Source organism: Aythya marila, assembly GCF_965140915.1.
Source record: "Aythya marila genome assembly, chromosome: 25".
NCBI lineage: Eukaryota > Metazoa > Chordata > Aves > Anseriformes > Anatidae > Aythya > Aythya marila.
In genome coordinates this window covers 4,071,475-4,092,152 of record NC_139066.1, presented here as the reverse complement: position 1 = coordinate 4,092,152, position 20,678 = coordinate 4,071,475, and the positions used below count along the sequence as shown (strand labels likewise).

The 20,678-nt window shown below is 62.5% G+C and overlaps 1 protein-coding gene across 3 annotated transcripts; it reads right to left on the bottom strand.

Annotated features, from left to right (window-relative positions):
* Positions 1 to 682: 682 nt before the first annotated feature.
* JUP (junction plakoglobin) lies at positions 683 to 20,164 on the bottom strand. 3 transcript variants are annotated; one of them, XM_082779094.1, is made up of 15 exons: positions 20,113 to 20,164; positions 9,163 to 9,392; positions 7,900 to 8,153; positions 7,218 to 7,456; positions 6,337 to 6,538; positions 5,710 to 5,854; positions 4,999 to 5,102; positions 3,797 to 4,135; positions 3,245 to 3,400; positions 2,976 to 3,095; positions 2,681 to 2,831; positions 2,428 to 2,549; positions 2,114 to 2,153; positions 1,652 to 1,822; positions 683 to 1,569 (listed from the first exon to the last, which is right to left on the bottom strand). In XM_082779094.1, the coding sequence occupies exons 2-14, from the start codon at positions 9,383 to 9,385 to the stop codon at positions 1,677 to 1,679; spliced, it is 2,241 nt and encodes a 746-aa protein (XP_082635220.1). In that variant the 5' UTR covers positions 9,386 to 9,392; positions 20,113 to 20,164; the 3' UTR covers positions 683 to 1,569; positions 1,652 to 1,676. The 3 variants fall into 3 exon arrangements, with proteins under 3 accessions (XP_082635220.1, XP_082635221.1, XP_082635222.1); XM_082779095.1 differs by having other exon boundaries at positions 683 to 1,403; XM_082779096.1 differs by having other exon boundaries at positions 7,900 to 8,150.
* Positions 20,165 to 20,678: the final 514 nt, after the last annotated feature.

Sequence of the window (20,678 nt, the reverse complement as noted above, 5' to 3'; positions counted from 1 at the left end):
GGCAGGCAGCTCCTGGCAGTGCCTGTCCCCGTCCCCCGCATCCTTCCCAGGGACAGGTCCCTGTGCCGAGTGGCAGGGGACGAGGGGAGGCCGCCGAGCAGATGGGCGGCCGTGAAGTTCGCGGGTAACTTCGGGAACAGTTTCCACCTCCCAGCACGATCCCAGCCTGGCGCCTGGAGCCGCTTCCACATCGCTCTCCAAGGGAGCAGCTGTCAGAGTTAGCATTTCAGTTGAGAATATTTCCTTCTGCCATCTGCTCTTGCTATTAAAGCCAGGCGAAGGCAGGAGAAGGCGACCCTGTCTGACTGGAGTAAATCACTTTTCTAAGCCTAGCTTCTTGCAGCTCCGTCCCGGCTCCGCTCTATCAATCACCGGGGCTCGCTCGCAGCGCACGCGTTTATCCCCTGGAGCTCATTAAAACGAGCTCCGTGCTGCAGCAGCAGCAGAGATGAGGCGCCGGTGATGCTGCTTAATGAACAAACATCTTAATTACTGGGAGTTTTTACCTCCTGACGGATCAGACAAGCAGCCTGGATGGAGCCGGCATGCTAACGACCCAGCACCCGGCGACAGGAGGGCTAAGAGCAAGGCCGGGTGCTGCTGTGCCTCCTCTTGCCCTCCTTCCCCAAGGGACTCGCAACCTTCCCGAGGCGGTGGAAGAACAGGCTCGTGACAACCTGGGGCTGGGGGGGGTTATTTTATTCTTTGCTTTGGTCTATACAAAAACAACTTACAGAAATAATAAAATCTTCCATTCCTGAACCACACTCCAGTAACAGTCCATCCATTTCCAGTCGGAGCATTAAACCCTCAGCTCTAGAGCCTCTTTTTAAAAAAAAGTCATTAGGTAAGGAAAGAGGGGACGGAAACACACCACTCACCAAAAAGAAGGGAAACGGGTTAAAATGTGCAACAGAGATCAGTACAAGGACACGGTTCCTAATGCTGGAGTCACTTCTCTATTGTTACTGTTAGGACAGGCAGTTACACAAAGTCAGCTCCCCAACGGCTGATCAGAAAGAATTAAACCGCAGACATCCCGATGGCTAAAACGAAGGTCTTGGGACATGGGACCATTTGTTTTCAGCAAACTCCGGATTGGCCTGATTAAGTAAGTCAGAGTTCGCAGAAGACAAAGGGTTTTCTCATGTTAGATTCCTTTCCTAGAACACTAACACGCAGAACGAGTAGTGGGGAAGTTAGAAAGCACAAACTTAAAGACGGCTAAAGCCGTTGGCACCATATTAAAAATAAAAAAGAAATATATATATTCATAGAAAAGACTATTTTGCCAATAAAAGGTTGATAATGATGCAAGGTTTGTGTGTCTTAAAGCTTCAGAAACAGTATCTTGGATGCTGGATGCGGCAGTAGGTGCTCGAAGCAGTCCCAGGAGGAAGGACCTTCTCCACAGACCCACAGCGAAGAAGAAAAAAAAAAATAATAAAAATTGAGAAACAAAACCTCTCGTGGGAATGGAAAAGTTTGTCTTCTCAGGCACTTCTGTCTCCCAAGTCCTTCTCGCGAATGCTCAGCTCTGGGGCCACCCTCTGGGGATGGAGGAAACACCTGCGGCGCGGCGGGAGGGAGCTCGCGTCACCCAGCGCGGGGGGCTCGGGGGGCAGCGCCCCGCGCACCCCCCCGGCGTTACCTGGTGCGGGGTCTGGGGTGCGGGTTTAGGCGAGCATGTGGTCGGCGAAGGGCGCCCGGACGCCGTCGCTGTAGGCGTCCATGGGGTAGTCTCCGTCCATGTCCATGTGCATGTCGATGGGGTCCAGGGGGATGTCACCCGAGTACATGGGGCGGTAGCCGGGGTCCAGCTCTGCCAGGGGATGAGGGACACGCAGCTCAGCTCCTGGTGCTGGGGTGGGGGCAGCACCCAGGCTCAGCCGTCCTCCTGCTCCCCCCTGTCCTGGGTAGCGGGGGACACCAGGGCCATCTGCCACCCAATGCCCCAAAAACTGCGGCACAACGCGGAGCCGAGGGGCGCAGCTCTCGGGGAGCTGAGTGTCCCCACGCAGGCCAGGCAGCTGCTGGAGAGCTCCCTGAGAGCATTTAAAACCAGCTCAGCCTCGCTGCGGGGCCCCGCAGGAAGGGTTCGCTCTGTACTCACCGTCTGAGTAGGGCTCGTTGATGGGGATCATGCTCTGAGCCTATGGGAGAAGGTGACACGGTTTTAAGACGTGGGGAACGCGCACGCGTGCGCGCGACGCTCCATGGCTACGCGGTGCCCAGCCCTGTCCCGTAACCCAGGGCTGCTGGAGAGCCAAGGCTGCAGCCCAGCCACCTCCCACCTCCATCTATCCACCCGTCACCCCCATCCCAGCTCTGCCAGGAGGCAGTTACAGGATATGGAGGAAGGAGGCGGCCTCCACAGGTGGCCCCGTCCCTGCGAGGCTCGTCCCCCATGCCCGGCGCCGTGCTCACCGCCTCCCACGCCGCGGGGTCGTGCTTGAAGAGGGAGTTGGTGAGCTCCACGGACACACGCTTCCTGTAGTCGGGGTTCTTGTCCTCGGAGATTCGGAAGAGCACAGCAGCCGCGTAGGTGGCTGCGGAGGGACAGGAGGCGCCGCTGACCCGGGTGGCGCAGGGACCCCGGCTCCTCGCCACGGTCAGCCCGAGGATTCCTGCTTCGGCCACGCCAACAAAGGGCAGCAGGGCTCAGGCCGGCTGCACTCACCTGTCCCCTCGTTCCTGGAGTGCAGCAGCTCCATGAGCGGAGCCGAGGCCCCCTCGGCATCAATGGCATCTGCTGCCTCCTTGTCCTGGGCCAGCTCGCACAGCACGCCGGCCGCGACGCGCTGGATGTTCTCCACCGGCGAGTAGAGGAGCTGTCAGGAGAGAGAAACGACAGCGTGAAGCAGTCGGCACGGCTGAATTCGTGGTCCTGGTGCAGCCAGCCGAGTGCTCCCAGTGGGACGTGCCAGCGGCTGGGAGGTGGCACAACACAGCCCCCAGTGTCCCCAGCCCCTGACCTGCACGAAGAGAGGGATGGTGTTGAGCCGGAAGATTTCCATCCGGTTCATGGGGTCCCGGGCCAGGATGTGCAGCGCTCCCGTGCATCCCTCCACGATCTCCTCCATCTTCACGCCATCCTGCGAGGGGACACGCGCTCAGCCAGCGTCCCCAGACCGGGGCACGACCACGCCGTGGGGACGTGCCACCCCGTGGGGACACCAGGCCATGTCAGGACCTGGGAAGAGGGGCACGGGCAGCGTGGCCAGACCCTGCCATGGGGGCTCACCGTGTAGGGCTGCTGCGTGCCGGCTGCGACGTGACGCTGAGCATCCTGGTGAGCCTTCACCAGCAGCTGGACCAGGCGGGGGATGACGGCCGCCTCCTGCAGCGGGGCATGGTTGGCCGGGCACAGGGCCAGGTTGCGGATCAGGCCGATGGTAGCCTGGAGAAGGGACCGGGGGGGGACAGAAATTCGTCAAACAGGGACCGGAGGTGTGAGCGCACCCCGCGGGCCCCCCTGCCTGCCCCCACACCACCTCTCTCTGCAGCACAGGCTGACGCCAGCTTCCTGCACCCCCACACACACCCTCCCATACCGGATCTGCCTCCCCCTCAGTGCGGGGGTGGCCGGGGGGGGCGAGGATTGATTTCACTGCAGCAGCCCAGCACGAGCAATTTCCTCCCATTAGCGGCCGCCAAGGACGCAGCCCTACGGAAACTGCAGCGGCCACCGGTGCTCGCTGCCTCCATCCTCCAGCTGCAAAGCCCACCAGGGACCAGCAGCCTGGAGGCTCCCTCTAGTCCAGCTCCCAAATCCCCCCCCAGAACCACCCCACACCTTGACCAGTGGCCACTGGTTGGGCTGGTTGAGGAGCTTGACGATGGCGGGGATGCCGTAGTTGAGCCGCACGGAGTTCTGCGCCATCTCGGCCTCGGGGTGCCGGCTGGTGAGGTGCCGCAGAGCGCACACGGCCGGCTCGGTGATGTCCTCCTTGTCGCCCGCCCGCAGGATGGTGTGGATCAGGGCCTCCACCCCGTTCGACTGCGTCACCAGGGTCTTGTTCTTGCTGTTGTTGCAGGTCAGGTTGGAGAGGGTGCCGGTGGCACAGGTCAGCACATTCACGTCATCGGAGCTCAGCTGGTTCACCAGGATCTTGAGGACGCCGTCCAGGCCCTCCTGCAGGAGTCGAGATGGGAGGTCAGAGCAGTTCCCCCAACCATGGCCAGATTCTGCCCATGCAAGCTCTTCACCTCTTGGGGTGTCAGAGCTTCTCCCCATTACGTGGGCAGAATGCCTGCCCCAACCGTGTGGGCTCCCCCCTAGACCCAATCCCCTCTCCTTCGAGCCCCAGGCTTGTGCATCTGCAGCTGCCAGAGCTTGTGCAACCCCTGCTGCTGCTCCCAGCACCTCTCAGCATCGTCTGGGCAGAGCGAACGGCAGCGCCCCAGACACGCACAGCTTCGCTCCGAGTTTAACATCTCCTCCACCAACTTTTCCCTGCTGGAAACGCACCCACAACGCAGCCTCCAGCTGCTCAGAGCAACGCGAGGAGCCAGCGCTCCCCGAGCTGTCCCAGGGTGACCACAGCCCCGGGGCCCAGCTGTGCAGGCAGGGCCAGGAAGGGGTTAAAGCCACGCGTCCCCCCCACGCTCAGCAGAGCCAGGGGACCCGGCTGCGTGCCTTCCACCGCCAGCCCGAATAGTTTCCACACTGCATCAGGCGCTAATCCGTGCGGAGCCGCAGCCCGAGCGCCACATGGGGAACACATCAGGAGGCGGCGAGGGGCTGGGAAGAGCAAGGGCCACCCTCGAGCCCCACGGCTCCCGGGGCTCGGTGCCAGGGCAGCATCCTCGCTGGGGGAAGGAGCTGCTGCCGTGAGCCAGAGCAATGAGCAGCCCCGGGGATGCTGAGCAGCACGAGGATGATGCTTTGGGTTCATCCTGGCACTGGCACAGGGCTCCGTGGAGAGGGGCACGCTGGCGCACCACCCATCCGACAGCCCCGAGGCACTCCCCAAAAAGCTGTGCTGAAGCTCTCACCTGCTTGGTGGCCACATCGGAGAGGTTCCGCAGGGTCCAGAGGCAGTTCTGCACCAGCCTAGGGCTGGAGCTGGTCAGGTGCTTGCCCAAGGCCTGCATGCCGCCTGCCAGGGAAACGAGACACCGAGCCGGCTATAAATATCCAGACATGCAAAGCGTCCCCAGCGGAGAGGAAAAGGGAGCAGCAGCAGCAGCTCTCTCTCTACACGGCGAGGGCGGGCTGGATGCCACCCGACTGTGGCCTCCAACGCACGACGTCGCCTTGTGGCTTAGCGGAGGCTAAATGTGGTGCAGGAAGGCAGCTCCCTGCCCGCCAGCCGGGCCGGCTCCTGCCCACGCACGGGCCCAGGAAAGCACCTCAGCAAGCTGTCCCAGGCACCAGGTGGTTTTGCCTGGATGTGGAAGGCTTCAGAGCACCCTGTGCATCGGTTGGGAGATGGCAGCAGCCATCCGGGGGAGGAATGACAGCAGGATAACCCCCCCCTTGGATAGGGGTCACTTGCCACCCCAAGGGGCAAGGAGCAAACGGGGCCAGGAGGAGTCACTTCTGCAGGAGGATGAGCCAAAACCCTGCAGCTCTGGGGTCTGGCGCGAAGTGTGGCTTGGGGAGCAGCCTCAGGAGGCAGGACACCCTCAGCTGCATCACCCCAAAAACCCCAAATCCCAAATCATCCTGCTGTCTGCAGAGGCAGCAACCCCAAAGCCTCTTACCGGCCTCGACGATAGCGGGCTTGTTGCTGGGGCACACCGACAGCACCTTGAGCACCCGGCTCGTGGTCCACAGCAGCTTCTCGTAGTTGTAGCTGCGCATGATCTGCACCAGGGCTTGGGGTCCTCCGTTGGCCAAAATAATCAGCTGCGGGGCAAAGGGAACAGGGTCAGCACCAGCTCTGTGCACCGCAGACCCCTGTCCCACAAAGTGGGGTGGGCAGCATCACCCCCTCAATTTGCTCCGGGGACCAAACCTCAGCACCCCGCGCCGTGCAGCCAGGCAAGGCTGCAGCAGCTCAAGCGTAGGAGGAGAGAGCAGCAGCCCAGAGCAGCACCCCAAGAGCAAAGATGGAGCCATTGCCCTGAGCAGCAGAGGGAGAAACCCAGCCAAGCCGCTTTACCGGCCAGACTGGGACCGTCTGCGCCGGCGGGGACATCCTGCCCGTGAGGGGTCGGACGCGACAGCGCTGCAGACAGCGCCACTGCTCTGCCTCCAGGCACGGCCCGGGGCGGTGACACGGCCCAGATTTGGGGGTAGCTGCCCCCTGATACCTTCCTGGGCTTTTTGGTCTATGAGGTCAGGCAGCTGTCCCCCTCTCCGGTCTCACCTCTCGCCCCGGGGCTCACCTTGCTCTCCTGGTTCCCGTAGGCGAGGAGCTGAAGGCAGTCGGTGGTGATGGCCAGGAACTTGGGGTTGTTCTTGTTCAGCAAGGGCACCATCTTCTGCAGCCCGTCGGCCAGGCGCACGGCCATCTTGGCCCCCTCCTGGTAGAGCAGCAGGTTGTGCAGGGTGGTGATGGCGTAGAAGAGGACCGACTCGACCGGCGAGCTGCAGGCGCAGGAGCCGCGTCAGCGCCGGCGGCCGCCGCCAGGCTCCCCACGCTGCAAGCGGGGCCCCGGGGCGCTGCCCGCACCCCTCTCTGCCCGCCCAGCACCCCAAATCCCCATCCAGCCTTGGGCACCGCCAGGGATGGGGCTCCCACAGCTCCTACGGGCACCCACTGCTCCTAGGGGCAGCTCTCACACCCTCAGAGGGAAGAATTTCCTCCCTAATATCTAATAATCTATCTCATCTAAACCTATATGTATATTTTTTAAGTTTAAAGCCATCCCCCCTTGTCCTATTGCTACCCCCCAACCAAGGAGTCCCTCCCCAGCTTTTCCGAGGCCCCTTTGGGGCATGGGAAGGCTGCCACAAGCTCTCCCCAGCGCCTTCCCTTCTCCAGGCTGAGCCACCCAGCTCCCAGCAGAGGGGCTCTGGTCGCTGAGCATCCTCGTGGCCCTGCTCCGGAGCCACTCCAAGAAGCTCTTCCTTCTGCTGCTGGCCTCAGGCTCCTGGTGGGGTCTTTTTTTGGCACGGGAGGAAGCAGGACCTGTCCTTCTTCTGGAGGATGAGCCCTCCCTTCCCTTCTTTCTGCCCCAGTGAGCCTGGCAGGAACATCTTGGCTCCACCACCCTCTTAGGGCCAACCCCGGTGCCGTGCCCAGCTCCCGGCAGCACCCCCGTACCTGAGCATCCTGACGAGGGCCGGGATGCCGCCGGACTTGAAGATGGAGAGCAGGCCCTCGCGGTGGTGGGAGAGGTTGTGCAGGATGCTGGTGGTGCAGCGGGCCGTGTCCAGGTCGCTGGTGCTCTGCATGGTGCGCACCACGGCCGCCACGATCTGGGACGACTGCATCAGGGCGCGGCGGGACGCCTCCTTCTTGGAGAGCTGGTTCACGATCATGGCCGCTTTGCTGACGACCACCTGGGGTTGGGAGAGGGGTTGGTGGGTGGAAGAAGTCCCAGGGCAGCCCCCTGAAGGTACACCAAGGTTCCTGCTCTGCTGTGGGTGCCCCCATCGAGGGCTGCTGCTTGGCACAAGCCTTGCCCACCTCGCAGCGCAGGGTCTGACCCACGGCACAGGGAAAAGGGGGCAGGCAGCGGGGTCTGGGGCTTTGAGAGTGGGCAAGAAGCCTGAACAAGGCCAGGACTACGAGGGCTGTGCCAGAGCAGCAGGGACAAGCTGCAGAGGTGGGCTCCATCCTGCTGCAGGGCAGAGGTGACCACAGGGCTTCACCACGAGGGAAGGAGCTGGATGGCAGCAGCGGTTCGGGACCCCGTTTGTGCCACCCTTGCTGGGGAAGCACCCCCAGGGAGCCCTGCAGCTGGAAGCCCAGAGAAAGGTGCAATCAAACCACGCTTCCTTACCGGGTCCTCGTCGTTGAGCAGCTTGGTGAGCTCCGGGATGGCGCGGGTGGCCAGCTCGGCGTCGTCCTGGTAGTTGATGAGGTGCACGATGGCAGACTTGAGCATCTGCGAGGGCTCGGCCAGGCGCTGCACGTTGGTTTGCTGCCCCTCCACCTGCGTGGTGATGAGCAGGGAGCGGTCCTCCACCGTCTCGGGGTACATGGCAGCCCGGACACGCTGAGCACGGGTCATGGCCAGCTGAGCCTCCATATCTGCTGCAGGGAGAGAGCAGGAGGCAACGTCAAAGGCCGGGGTCTCTCGGAGGCTCCCCAGATTTCAAGGAGCTGAGCAAGAAGAGCTGAGCGTCGCGGCACCAGCCACGTCAGCAGTCCCAGCACGTCCTGCAAGGAGCCGGCACTTCCAAGCGTAAACAGATAGGGCGGCGTGGAGATAAGACAACGCTCAATTAGGCGGCGTGATTAAGCAATTGTCACACGAGGCCCGTTAATTAAAAAATTAAGGGTGTTTGCAACTCACGACCGGCTGGCATTGGGGATTAGGAAAAGGACACGGAGGCCTTCCTGGTTGGGGCTGCGGGGATGAGAGCAGCAGGAATGTCCCCAGCAGAGACCTGTGGTCCCCAGCTGCCCACAGCAGGGACCGGGCAGGATTTGTCCCTCTTCACGGGGCTCTGCTTCCACTGGGAGCTCACAGCTCAGCCCTCCAGGACCCATATGAGGCGAGCCACATATTTGACTAGAGTAGATCTGCCCCCTTTTTGGGGATAAAGCTGGGGGAAGCAGCTCCTTCAGCCCAGCGGGCTGCGCCACCGTCTGCTTCGCCCCAGCGGCAGCGGGGGAAGGCGAGCGGGCTGTCAGGGCTTTACAGCGTGTACCCAGGGCTTTGCCAGGCACAGCGAGACAGGTTTCCCGAGCAGGCAGGTAGCAGAGCAGACGGCCGACCCGTGGGCTGGGATCAGATGTTCCTCTCCGCAGCCAACCGAGCGGCAGGCTGGGATGAGTGCGCACAGCTCAGCACCAGTGCGGGCTCTGGCTGCGCGCCCTCGACGCCAGAGCTCTCGGGCGCAGGGGAAGGAGGACGGGAGGGAGGATATTTTAGGCAGCAACAACTCCCAGGGTGTGGAAGGCTGCGCGGAGGAGTGCCCAGAAGGAGCACGGTAAGCACAGGCCACAGGAGAGCCGTGGGGGAGGTGGAAGAAGGAAGCAGAAAAGCAGCCGAGCTGGCAGATGACCCCCTTGGCATTCCCCCCCACCAGACCCCTACCTTGTGCTTGGCTCTGGCTCTGGCCTCCTCCCTGGCAGTAGCTCGTGGTGGTCTTCTTGATGGTGTACTGCTTCCCGTAGACCTCGTCATCGTCCCCCAGGCACTTGCTGCTGACGGAGGGCACCTGGGTGTTGACGCCGGAGTGGATGCCCGAGTCGTAGGTGTAGGTCTGCTGCCACTCCGTCACCTTGATCGGCTGCTCCATCATGTTCATCACCTCCATGGCTGCTCTGCAGGGCAGGGAGCCGAGAGCTTGTAGGGCAGAGCCCGGGGTCTCTCCGCGGCACCTTCCTGCCCCACGGACCCCGGCGGCGCCCCCGCCGCAGCCGAGCGCAGCCGCCCGGGCGCAGCCCGCCAGCAGATCGCTATCTGCCCTCCTCCCCCAAGCGAGATGAAAGGCGGCACCGAGCTGACGAACCCACAGCTCAGCACTTTGCTGCTCGTGTTCAGACACGAAGCGTGGCTGCACCCGGCGCTGAGCCGCCCGCCCGCCTGCCAGCGCCCGCCGCGCGAGACCGCGTCTCAGCACCTCGGTGCCGAAGCGCAGAGGGGCCTCCCCGCTCCCGCACGCAGGCTGTTTAAAAACCAGGTTTTTGGAGAGGGGAGCTGGCAGCGAGCTGAGGACGAGGCTGGGACTCTGGGAATAAAATAAAATCTTTCAAAGGCTCTGCTGGGACGCGCCTAAAAATAAGCAGGCGAAGCCAGTGGCTCGGTTCTCTCGTGGCAGCCTGGGTGCCCACGGTCTGGGTGCTCCCTGTGCTGAGTGTGGTGCCAGCAGCACGCTCACTACCAACTCCTGGGCGTCCCCAAGCAGCCGGGTTAGGCTGGGGGACACCAGCTTGGTCCCCCCAAGACTCATCCAGCAATGGGTGAGCCAAGATGTGGCACGTCCCCATGCTCACGGTGCGCCATGGCTGCAAACAGATCAGGGAACAGCCAGAAACCTGGCGTCAGAGCCTGGGGAGGGGAGGGAGAGGGAAGTGGGGCAGCCCCATCCCCTGGGAAGAGGGGCCAGCAGCAGCTGGTGCTCATGAATTATCGCAGAGGGGTGGCAACACTGCTCCAGCTGCCCCAGCAGGGAGGCTCACGGCACTGGGAAGCAACACTGGGAACACCCTGGGCATGGGGTCCCGGCACCCAACACCAGCGTGGGAGGCTCCGGGAGCAAAGGGGAGCCGGGACCCACGGGAGATCCCAAGCAGAGAGGAGCAGCTCCCGCCCGCAGCCGCCTCCTGCGCATGGCGATGCCGTGAGTCACCGCGGGGCTGGGGCAGACGGGAACGCTCCGCTCCCTGCTCTGCTCCCCGCCAGCCTCCAGCAGCTGCCTGGGCCTCCGGGGAAGCCCGTCGGCAGGACGAGCCCTGCTCCAGCCCTGTCTGGCTGCTCCAGAGTCTCAGGGACCAGACTCCGATCCCCAAACACAACACGGCTGCTCCGTCCCCAAACCCAGAACCAACCACCCCGGGGGTACTTTTTAGCTGTTTTTTTTTTGTTGCTGGTAGTTCGGGGATTTGGGGGAGGAGAGGCAAAGGAGGATATTAGGATATCGCAGCCCACAGGGGCAGGAAGCTGCAGGGCTGAGTCACCAACCCCGCACGCAGCCCCCGGCCGGGATGGGGGGCACCCAGCGAGCCCCCGGCCTCCTGCAGCAGCCGAGGCCGCCCGGGGAGGGGATGAGTCAGAGTTTCAGACTCGATAAGAGGCGAAGGGAGCAGCTGCCGCGCGGCGCCCGGCGGAGCTGGGAGCAGCTCTGCCAAACAGAGGCGTAATTACCACCTCCACCAGCACTGATTCATGCAGCAGGCTGGACCAGGGCGGCCGCGTGCCCGTGGCCCCGAGCCAGCTCCGAGCTTTTTGGGGAAAATCTGGGGGTCCATAAAGGCTGGCACTGCCAGCAGCATCATCCCCAAGCAAGGTGAGGGTGGCAGGATGATCCCCACCGGGGTGGGCAGCCCTGGTACCCCACCACCCAAGTGAGTCAGTGCGTTGGGTGGTGGCAGAGGACGCGGATTGCGCAGAGCTGGGGGGGGGCCAGGGCGGCGCGCACGGGCTTGGCGCGGCTCGCCCCAGCGCTGCGGGCTGTTCCCAAGGAGCAGCCGAGCCCTGGCGAGCGGCACAGGCCGCCACTCACCGGGAAAACATCCCGGCTCAGGTACCCAAACCCTTTCCTGAGGAGGGGTGGAGGTCAGGGCGCAGCAAGGCCGGAGCATCCTGCACCCCACTGCCCCCCCTCCAACAGCCTTCCTGGCAGTGGGGGGCTGTTCCTGTCAATTCGGTGTTCTCGGAGCTGTAAAGCAGCGAGCTGCACGCTGCTCTGGCTTTAATGGGTTGTGCATAATGCATGTTTATAAGGCAGTAAAAGGCAGCCCTGCTAATGGAGGCCGCGGGAGGCAGGTTATTCCCATGGCAGGGTGCGGGCTGGAGCTGGGCTTTCCGATCAGTGCAGAGCAAAGGGGGGTGAGACACAGCCCCAAGGGCAAATGCAGCCAAGCTGGGGGGGGTGCACAGCATGCAGCCAGCCCCAGATCCTCCAGCAAAGCCCCACAATGTGCTCAGGTGTCAGGGGGTTGTTGGTGAAAGCAAGCCCTCCCCATTTGGTGACCACGGTGTTGGGAAGCATGACAAAACGCCATCAAATCACGGCCACCAGCCACCACAAACAGGTTGGGTGCCTGGATCACAAGCTGGGGAGCCCCCCCAGCCCTAAACCAGGGCAGCAGCAGGCAGAGGACAAGGCTGGGGCAGGAGGGGGGAGGCAGGAAGGGTCCCACGGTGCCACCACGGAGCAGCTGGCACCGATGGGGCTCACCGAAGCCATCAGCAACCCCAGCGAGCAGCAACGTGCAGAGCCCTGGCAGCAGCCCCAGCCACCTGCCAGGTCCCCACACCAACACTTGGAAAGCTGCCCTGGACAGGGCTGGACGAGGGGAGAGCAGAGCCAAGGGCATCAAAGCTCCTCCACGGCACAGACGAGGTGTGGGTGGGAGCACCCCGGCACCCGGAGCTGGCAGGAGGGGCCCGTTCCCATCCGCACGCACTCAGCCAACCTGCCACGGCTGCTCTGCAGTTCACAGGCGGTTGACGAGCACTTAATTTTTTTCAAACACCCGCGAGTTGGGCTCAAACGCTGCCTTTTTCCATAGCTGTGCATTATGCATGAGCCGTCCCCCCACCCCCCCCGCTGCCGCCCTCCTCCCTGTCTGCACCGCAAGCCTCCGAGACATCAAAAGCGAGCGGAGCTGCTCAGATCTGCGACGGGCTCAGGTGATCTGCCCCAGACAGGCTGCGAGCAGCAGAACAGACCCAGGCTAATGAGCACGGGTGTTCCTGTGAGATACCAGCCCCGTTATAACAGCCCCAGCAGCATCGCCCCGCTGATGGGCACCAGCCCAGCACCGCTGTGGGTTTGCTTTCTGCCACAGGCAGCTGAAGCTGGTGGCACTGAAGGTGACAGGGCCAGCGGAGCAAGAGTCAGAGGCTGCAGAAGCAGAGGGAGATGTTTCCTGAATCCTGCGCCGAGCATCCTGTTGTTCCTCACACCTGACACAAGCATTTCCATCCCCTCTGCTGTCCTCAGATGTCCCCGCTCCTCAGCAGGGACCGAGCTGGCAGGTGACACTGCAGGCAGGGGATGCTGCTTAAGCCTGGTTTGACCTTCAGAAGCATCCGTCACAGCCACATTGAGGCTTTTGGAGGTGAGCAGCTTGCAGCAGAGCATGCAGAAACACAAAAGCAGGACCCTCAGGACCCTCGCCTTCCCCGGCAGCTCAAGAGCCAGGAACCAGGCAGAGCTCTCTGTGCAGAAAGCAGGGAGCAGGGCACACAAGGAAATACCTGCTCCAGAAGGGGCAGCCCCACAGCACAGGCAGGCGAGCAGCTCCAGCCACACCAGCACAGGGCAGGAAAAAGGTTAAATCCTCCCCCCCCCTTGCTTCCTGGAGCCAGGCATCCTGGTGGAAAACCAGAGGAAGCCACCAGCGCTGCACAGCCCCGGCCAGAGGGCTCATCTGTCTCCAGAATTATTTGATCAGCAGCCAGACAACATCGTCTCCCCACGGACACCGTCTGCAGAGGAAGTCTCCAGTAAACTCCAGTAGACTCCAGTAAACACGTGTCCTCCCGCCCAGAGAGCCCCTTCCTCTGGGGACAAGCAGGACGCAGCCTCCGGAGCCCAGTGCTGGCACCGGTTTCCAGCTGAGCTGCCTGGGAGAAGCAGCAGGGAAGCGATAAATGCTGCTGGAGGCAGAAACAGTCACTGCCCAGGGGCTCCCTGGCATGCTGGGGATGGGGCTCACCATGCTGCAGGAGGGGAGCGAACCCCAGGCTGGGGGCTGCGGTGCTCAGCAGGACCCAGCCCCTCTAGGTCAGCAGGACGGGGCACGGGAGCACCCCAAAAACCCAGATCACAGACTTGGGGTGTTCAGAAGCAGGCAGCAAGACCCTGATGCGGTGGTGGTGCGAGGCAGGGCCTGATCCTGGAGCTGCCCTGGCTGGGCAGGGGGCAGAGGAGCTGTCAGAGCCCCCCCAGCACCTCCCCAGCCTTGCAGAGAACAAAGGGCAGCGGGGCTGGAGCTCCATTGTGTCCTGGCAAGCTGGGCTGCAGGAAGCACGTGAGCGATGGTAATTACAGTTACTTGGGCTTTTAAGAGAAGGAAAGAGGTATTTAAGGCAGTGCAACAAATACCATGCAAGGGAAAAAAAAAAAAAAGATTATTTTATTTAGAAGCACTTCTGCTGCACGCAAGTGATCTCCGGTCCTCCCCGGGCACCTGGAGAGGCAGGAGGATTATTTGGTGCCTCTCAGACAAAGCGGGGACGATGCAGCAGGGCTGGGGCAGCCACAGCCCAGAGGTGACGGTGCCACCGCCGTGCGGCAGCTAACGAAGCCGAGACAGCCAGCGCCGCGTAAAAGCTTCAGCAGCTTTGAAAAGGATCCATGGCAGGAACAAGCGGCGCAAGGATGGAGAGAAAGGAGCTTTTCAAGACCCTGCCGGCATCAATGGGATGCATTAAAGTCAGAGCCCTGCTCGCGCAAGCCGTTTCAATGAGGGCTGTACAGCGCAGAGAAGTCAAAGGATTCAAAGGGGGATGAGAGAGCAGCTTGAAGTTTAATGAGGAGAGCGGCGGGGAGCAGCGCGGCACCGCGCACCCCAATCAGCCCCGCTCCGGCCCTGCCCTCGCCAGCCCTCAGACAAAGGAGCTGGCCGCCTTTGTTTGCGGTGTTTGCACACCCAGAGCGGCTCCCGGCCACTGTTTGCACACCCAGAGGGGCTCCCGGCCACCGTTTGCACACCCAACGGGCTGCGGCCACGCGTGGCTCGAGGTGGGCAGCAACGGGCACAGGAGCTGCTGTCCAAATCCACACCCCATAATCAGAGGCAGCTCCTCAAGCCCTATTTATTTCTCAGCTGCTCCCAACCAGGTGTTTGAGAGTTGCTCAGAGCCCCACATCAAGCCCATTTCTGCTCCCCCCACCCCACCTGGCTCCAGCCTTGGCCCCATATCTCCCCACAGCCCCCTCTCTGCTCTCCATCAGGGCACAGCTCGCTGGAAACACACGTGCCCCAAGCCTTGCCTTCACCCAAATTCAGGGTTACTGACAGCTCCAGCACACACACTGCGATATTTTGGCACTTCCCATCCCAAACCGAGGTACCACCCACTGCACATCCCTCCCTTGTGGGGGCACGCACAACGCTGGCCATTAGGGTCACCCTGCAGCACAGCCCCAGCAGGTCCCTGGTGTCTCTGGCTGCCCTTTTCCCCCCCAGATCAAGGCACAAGACTCTCAGCCAAGCCATTTCAAGGCCAGGAAGAGCTCAGAGGTGGGACCGGGCGCTGCAGGGCTCTACCTGCAGCCCAGCCCAGCTCCCCACCCCACCCAGCCAGTGCAGGAATCACCCTGATTGCGGCGCAGGGCGGAGCGATCCTGTCCTAAAACACATTCCTGCTGAGGCACAAAGTCACCCTGGAGAATAATTCTCCTCTGAGAGCCCAGCCAGCCCTTTCCAGCTCTGTCCTGGCCACCAGCACCCACATTCCTCCCTCCCTGCGTGCATCCCTGCGGCTCTGCCCAGGTCAGGTATTTTCACACCCCGTGCGCACAGGGCACCGGCCTCTCCCCAGGGGGAGGAAAGCTTTAAGCCTCCCCCTCCACCCTCCCGAGCCAACACCCATCCTCTGCCATCAGCAGGAGCTTCTCCCGCACGTGGGAAACCTCCTCCCACCCCACCCTGCTCCAGCAGCACCCGCCACTGCCCCTGCACCCTCGGACACGAGGCTGGGTGCTGTGCTAAACGTGGATGGAGCAGGAGCACCTCCTACCCAGCCTCATCCCTCGACCTGTCTCAAACGCATTCAGAAGAGGTGGTTTTGGTTAAAACCTTCAAGTGCCACCACAGCACCCACGCTCCCCCTCTCCTAGGGGTCACCAGCACCCGTGGAGACCCACGGGGGCACCAGGAACAGGAGGACACAGCTGAGCAGCTCCCCCCTGCAATAAGAGATCACCAATCTCATCGGGAACACTGCTGGGAAAGATGGGAACTCATTCCTTGTCCACGGGAAGGAGAAACTGGCACGGTGCAATTAATCACAATAACTCCATCTGGATAAGAAGAAATTATTTTGTTTTAAAGAGCACCAGGAACAAACTGTCCTTTAAGAACACGATAATTGCAGGCTTTTCAGATTTCGGCTTGGAGGCTCGCATGCTGTCTCCAGCTAGAATAATGGTGTCCAAAAAACACACGATTCTGCCACCTGGCCCTGATTCTGCCAGCGAAGAACGGAGGGAAGGGAAGCTGGGCTGAGGGCTGCTGCGCCCCAGCTTAATTTCCCCATCCAATTGCATTACATCTGCAAAGTTCAAATGCTTCACGAGGAATTATCACCAACACCCGTCAGCACCCAGCCTGTCGGAGCAAGTTAATGATTTGTCACCGGGGCTCAGCCCGCGTGTCACAGTGATTACAGCAGGCTCTTTACAGCAGCCAAAGGTCTCCAACAGCAAAGAACCAAACACCTTCTGCCCAGCAAAGCACCTCAGAAAGCAGGACCGAGGCACATCCTGAGACCACGGGGATGTTGGATAAAGGAGCAGGACAGCACCAAGCAGGATTAAACGCCCCAACAGGGAGCAGCTGGTTCATCGCCCTGGAAAATGCTGGCAGCACTCGGCTTCCTGGTGGCACCAGGGCACCGAGATGCTCGGCTCTGGCTCCTGCCCCCAGCACAGCATCCCCTGCTCCATCCCCACCTGGAGGAGGGACCTTCACCAAGGTCACAGAGAAGATGCCACGGGGCCAATTCCTAGTCCCAGGCTGGGTCTCAAGCACCAAAGCAGGCAATGCTGCTTGACCCCACAAGGGCACCGGCACTTGCTCATCTTCACAGCCTCGGGAAGAGATATCCAGAGAGCACCGAGCATGCTGAATCTGCCCCTCCGCAGCTCCACGTCTGAGCCAGCAGCTCCTTGCTCAGCACCTTGTAGAGAACCGAAGCCCCAAGGAGCCCTGCTCCAGCACAAGGCTCCTGCCCTTTTTCTAAAGGGATTTTAGATCCGAGCGACCGAAGCATTATGGAATGCCTCCGGGGCTGTCAGCATCCGCAGAAAAACTAAGTGGGGATGGCAGACTTAGAGACTCCAAACCCCTGGCTAATTAGAAACATCCTCCTCTGCCCCACTCCCCCCGTAGCTGTTTAGGAAACATTACTGTGATGCTCATGGGCAGCGTGCTGCAGCCGAGCAGGATGACACCCAGGGCACTCAGAGGCACCTCACCATGACAGGAGGATGCAATAATCCAGGGAGCAGCTTGCAAGCCAAAACCCAGCTCAGGGTCAAGCACAGGCTGAGGACGATCCCAAGGGAAGCAGAAGGAGGACTGATGCAGCACCCAGAGCATCCCCTTCCCCCTGCCAGACCCTGAAACTTTGGGGGTGCAGGTGCACGCACCCAACAAGCCACCCCAAAGTCCCCTCCAGCACCCGATCCCTTGCAGGACATGGGATCCAGGAGGAGCCCAATGTTCAGGTGAACGTTAACGGGCTGAACAGGAGCAGGCAGCAACACGCCTGAGCATGGCCCAGATTTTGGGCTGTGCAGGGCCAGCTTTGGGACAGCACCACAGGGCGCAGCAGGGCTGTGGGTTGATGAAGGTTTGGAGCATTCTGCAGCTCAGTGCTGGCCAGCAGCAGTTCAAACACAGATGTGTTATTTTAGCTGCTTAGGTCAAGTTTTAAGACTTTTTTTTGGCAGCTGCTCCCCTGTGCAGAGGCAGCATGCCTGCTCCATCCCCAGCCCTGCAGGATTGGGGTAAAACTAACCCTGCAGGAGTGAGAAATGCTGCACCAAATTCAAGGCTACAAGCCAACAGGTCCACAGCTACTTCTGCACAGCCGAGCTGGGGACACCCCAGGTCCCACAGGACCAGCTGGGACCCAGAGCCGCCACCACCAGTTCCCATTTGCTGGGTGATCCCAGAGCCTGCCTGGCTGGGAAAGCACCAGCTGAAGTGAAGGTGAAAGCTGGAAACGGTGCCAAGAGACATCCGAGGTAGAATCACAAGGCTTTAAGAGACCTTCAATTTCTTTTTAGGTTCTGCGAATTAGAAGCCAACCTGATTTAGGATTTCAAATCTCAGGGCTTGGTACAGATGCAGCAATTAAAGCCTTGCAAGTCGCCTGCGTGGAGCCCCCACCCTCCCCAGCTCCCCTCCTGGAGGCTCTGCCATCTGTGATCCGAAGCCCCAAGATGTGGAAGTGTGATAAGGAGCCAAGCACCAGCAAATGCTCCCACACCAAACCACAGCCTCGAAGGGAAGCCACTGTCTTCAGCACAGGCACAGCCTCCGCTGAAAAAGCCTCGCAGCTGCAGAGCAGTTGCCTGGCCCAGCTGCTAGATCTGATTAAGGATTTCAGGTGGTGGTGGCAGGGGGAAAAAACAAAGGGGGAGAATTAACAGGATTAGGGCAGCACTCAATAGCAATGCTAAAACACAGCACCAGGACCAGAGGGGAAATTCCTCAAGGTCTCCAGGTGCAATCCAAGCTGGGTTCTGCTGTGCCACCAGCGCTGCACACCGGGACCCCCGTGGGGACAGGGCACGAGGGGCTCTGACACCCAGACCTTGGCTGTCCCCCCCCCACTGCTGCAGGAGCTTCCTGGGGCAGGGAGGCTGCACCAGGGCAGACAATGGAGCAGGAGAGCCATTGTTTGGAGGGGAGGGCCCGTCCTGCCTCCTCACAGCACTCCCCAACTGTTGGAGCTGACACAGCTCCAGGGACTCGCGCCCTACAAAACCAGCTCACCACCACCCGTGGGGCCACAGAGCCAGCTCTGAAGGGGGCACCAGAGCCACGAGTTCTTGGCATTCCCGTCCTACAGTCCTCATATTTAAGCCGAATTTGCAATAGGAGATTGTTATTTTTAATGACACTATGGAAATCCTCTGAAGCAAGGTGCAATTACAGGCTTCAGATGCATAAAGACAGTTTAATTGGGTGCTCCACGCCCTCCCCGCCTGCCCTGGTAAGGCACCAACAAGGACCCGGGAGGGGACCATGACCCCCACAGGGGTGGGCTGGGGGCAGGACCCCCCCCAGCACCCAACACAGGAGGAGAGATCGATGCATGGGGACACCGCCGCCAGCACGCAGGGGGTCAGGCTGTCACCCCAACGCTGACACCATTACAACTGGGGGGACTGGGACCAGTACTGGGGGCACTGGGACCCCCCCCCAAGGTGCTCTCCCATCACAGCCATGCCCCCCCCAGCAGGCACCCGTGCTCCTGCCACCTCTCCCTGCACGACAGCCCTCGGCGGGCAACTCCCAGCGACATTTCAGCATTATCCTTTCATCTGCGCTGCAAACCTGATTAATTAGGCTAATCACTCAGCTAACGCAATTAGAGCCCTCGCTGCTCCCCAAACGCCAGCCAGTTTCGCTCTCTCCCCCCCCCTCCCTTCGTGTTCTCCGGCTCGGATTTTCACCGTCAGCCTCTCGCGGGGGTTTCAGACGGGAAAACTCCTTCCTCCTCCTCCCTCCTCCTCCTCCCGGCTGGGCAGCGCCCGGCCGTGCCTCCAGCCAGCCCCGCGGGGGAAGCGGGGAACGGCTCCCACCCTGTCCCGGTACCGGCACGGAGCCGCCACCCGACCCCCGGTACGGGCTCGCCCCGGGGAGCGACCGGACGGGACCTGCTCCGCCCGCGGGGAGACGAACGAGCCCGGGAGCGACGCCCCCGGCCGGGACGGAGCCCCGGGACCCCGCCCGGTTCTCGCCCCGGAGCCCTCTCCGGCTCCAGACCCCGCCCGGTCCTTGCACCCGAGCCCTTCCCCAGCCCCGGTTACTCCCGGTTCACGTCCCGAGACCCTTCGCCAGCCCCGGGACCCCGCCCGGTTCTCAAACCGGAGCCCTCTCCGGCTCCGGACCCCTCCCGGTCCTTGGACCGCGACCCCTCCCCAGCCCCGGGACCCTTCCCGGTTCTCAAATCGGACCTTTCCAGGCTCCGGGACCCCTCACGGTCCTCGTACCGGGACCCTCCCGGCCTCGGTTATTCCCAGTTCACAACCCAGGACCCCTCCCCAGCCCCGAGACCCCTCCCGGTTCTCGCACCGGACCCCTCCCAGCCCCGGAATCCCTCCCGGTGCTTACCCCAGGACCCCTCCCCAGCCCCGATTACACCCGGTTCTCTCACTGGGACCCCCTCCGTAACCACCCCCCTCCCGCTCCGCACACCGGGACCCCCTCCCCAGCCCCAGCCGCCTCCCGGTTCTCGCCCCGTGCCCCCTCCCCAGCCCCGCTTACACCGGGATCCAGCCCCGGGACCCCTCCCGGTGCCCCCTCCCCAACCCCGGCTGACCCCGGGACCCCTCCCGGTCCTCACCCCAGCCCCGGTACCGCCCGGTCCCAGCCACCCCCCCCACCCGGTGCCCCCCGCCCCTCTCACCTGCGCGCCGCTCCCTGCGCGGGCACTGCCGCCCGCCCCGCTCCTGCCCGAACAAAAGGCGAGCAGCGCCCTGCCCCGCCCCGCCCCGCCCCGCCGAACGCCTTCCCCATTGGTTCTCCCCACCGCCCATCAACTCGGGTCCCGCCCCCGCCGCCCGTGTTTATCCCCTCGCCATTGGTCGGCGCGCGGACGCCCCGCCCTCAGCCGGCAGGGGATTGGCGCGGGAGGGGGGGGTGGAGGGGGCGTGGCTGAGAGAGGGAGGGGCCCACCTGGGTGACGTCAGGAGGGAAGGGGCGGGGCTTGGAGGGGCGGGGCCGGGGGGGCGTGGGGACCCCCCTCCCATGTCCCTGTCCCTGTCCCCGTACCCCCGTGTCCCCCCCAGGCACCCCCCGGACCCCCCCCCCCTCCACCTGCAGCACCCCTGGGTGCTGCCCCCCGCCCCGGGGCCCCCCCAGCACCACCCCCAATTTCTCGCGTGTGCCAAAATCGGGCAGTTTCGCACCAAAATCAGCCAGGAGCATCCTAATGGGAGGGGGTCAGGGCATGGTCCCCAGGGGGCTCAGGAC

Coding starts and splice junctions, on each gene's coding strand:
- JUP (XM_082779094.1), bottom strand. CDS start 9,385: ATGGAGGTGATGAACATGATGGAGCAGCCGATCAAGGTGACGGAGTGG. Junction 7,457..7,899: donor TGCTCAACGACGAGGACCCG/GTAAGGAAGCGT, acceptor TCCCAACCCCAG/GTGGTCGTCAGCAAAGCGGC. Junction 6,539..7,217: donor GCCCTCGTCAGGATGCTCAG/GTACGGGGGTGC, acceptor CTGCGCCTGCAG/CTCGCCGGTCGAGTCGGTCC.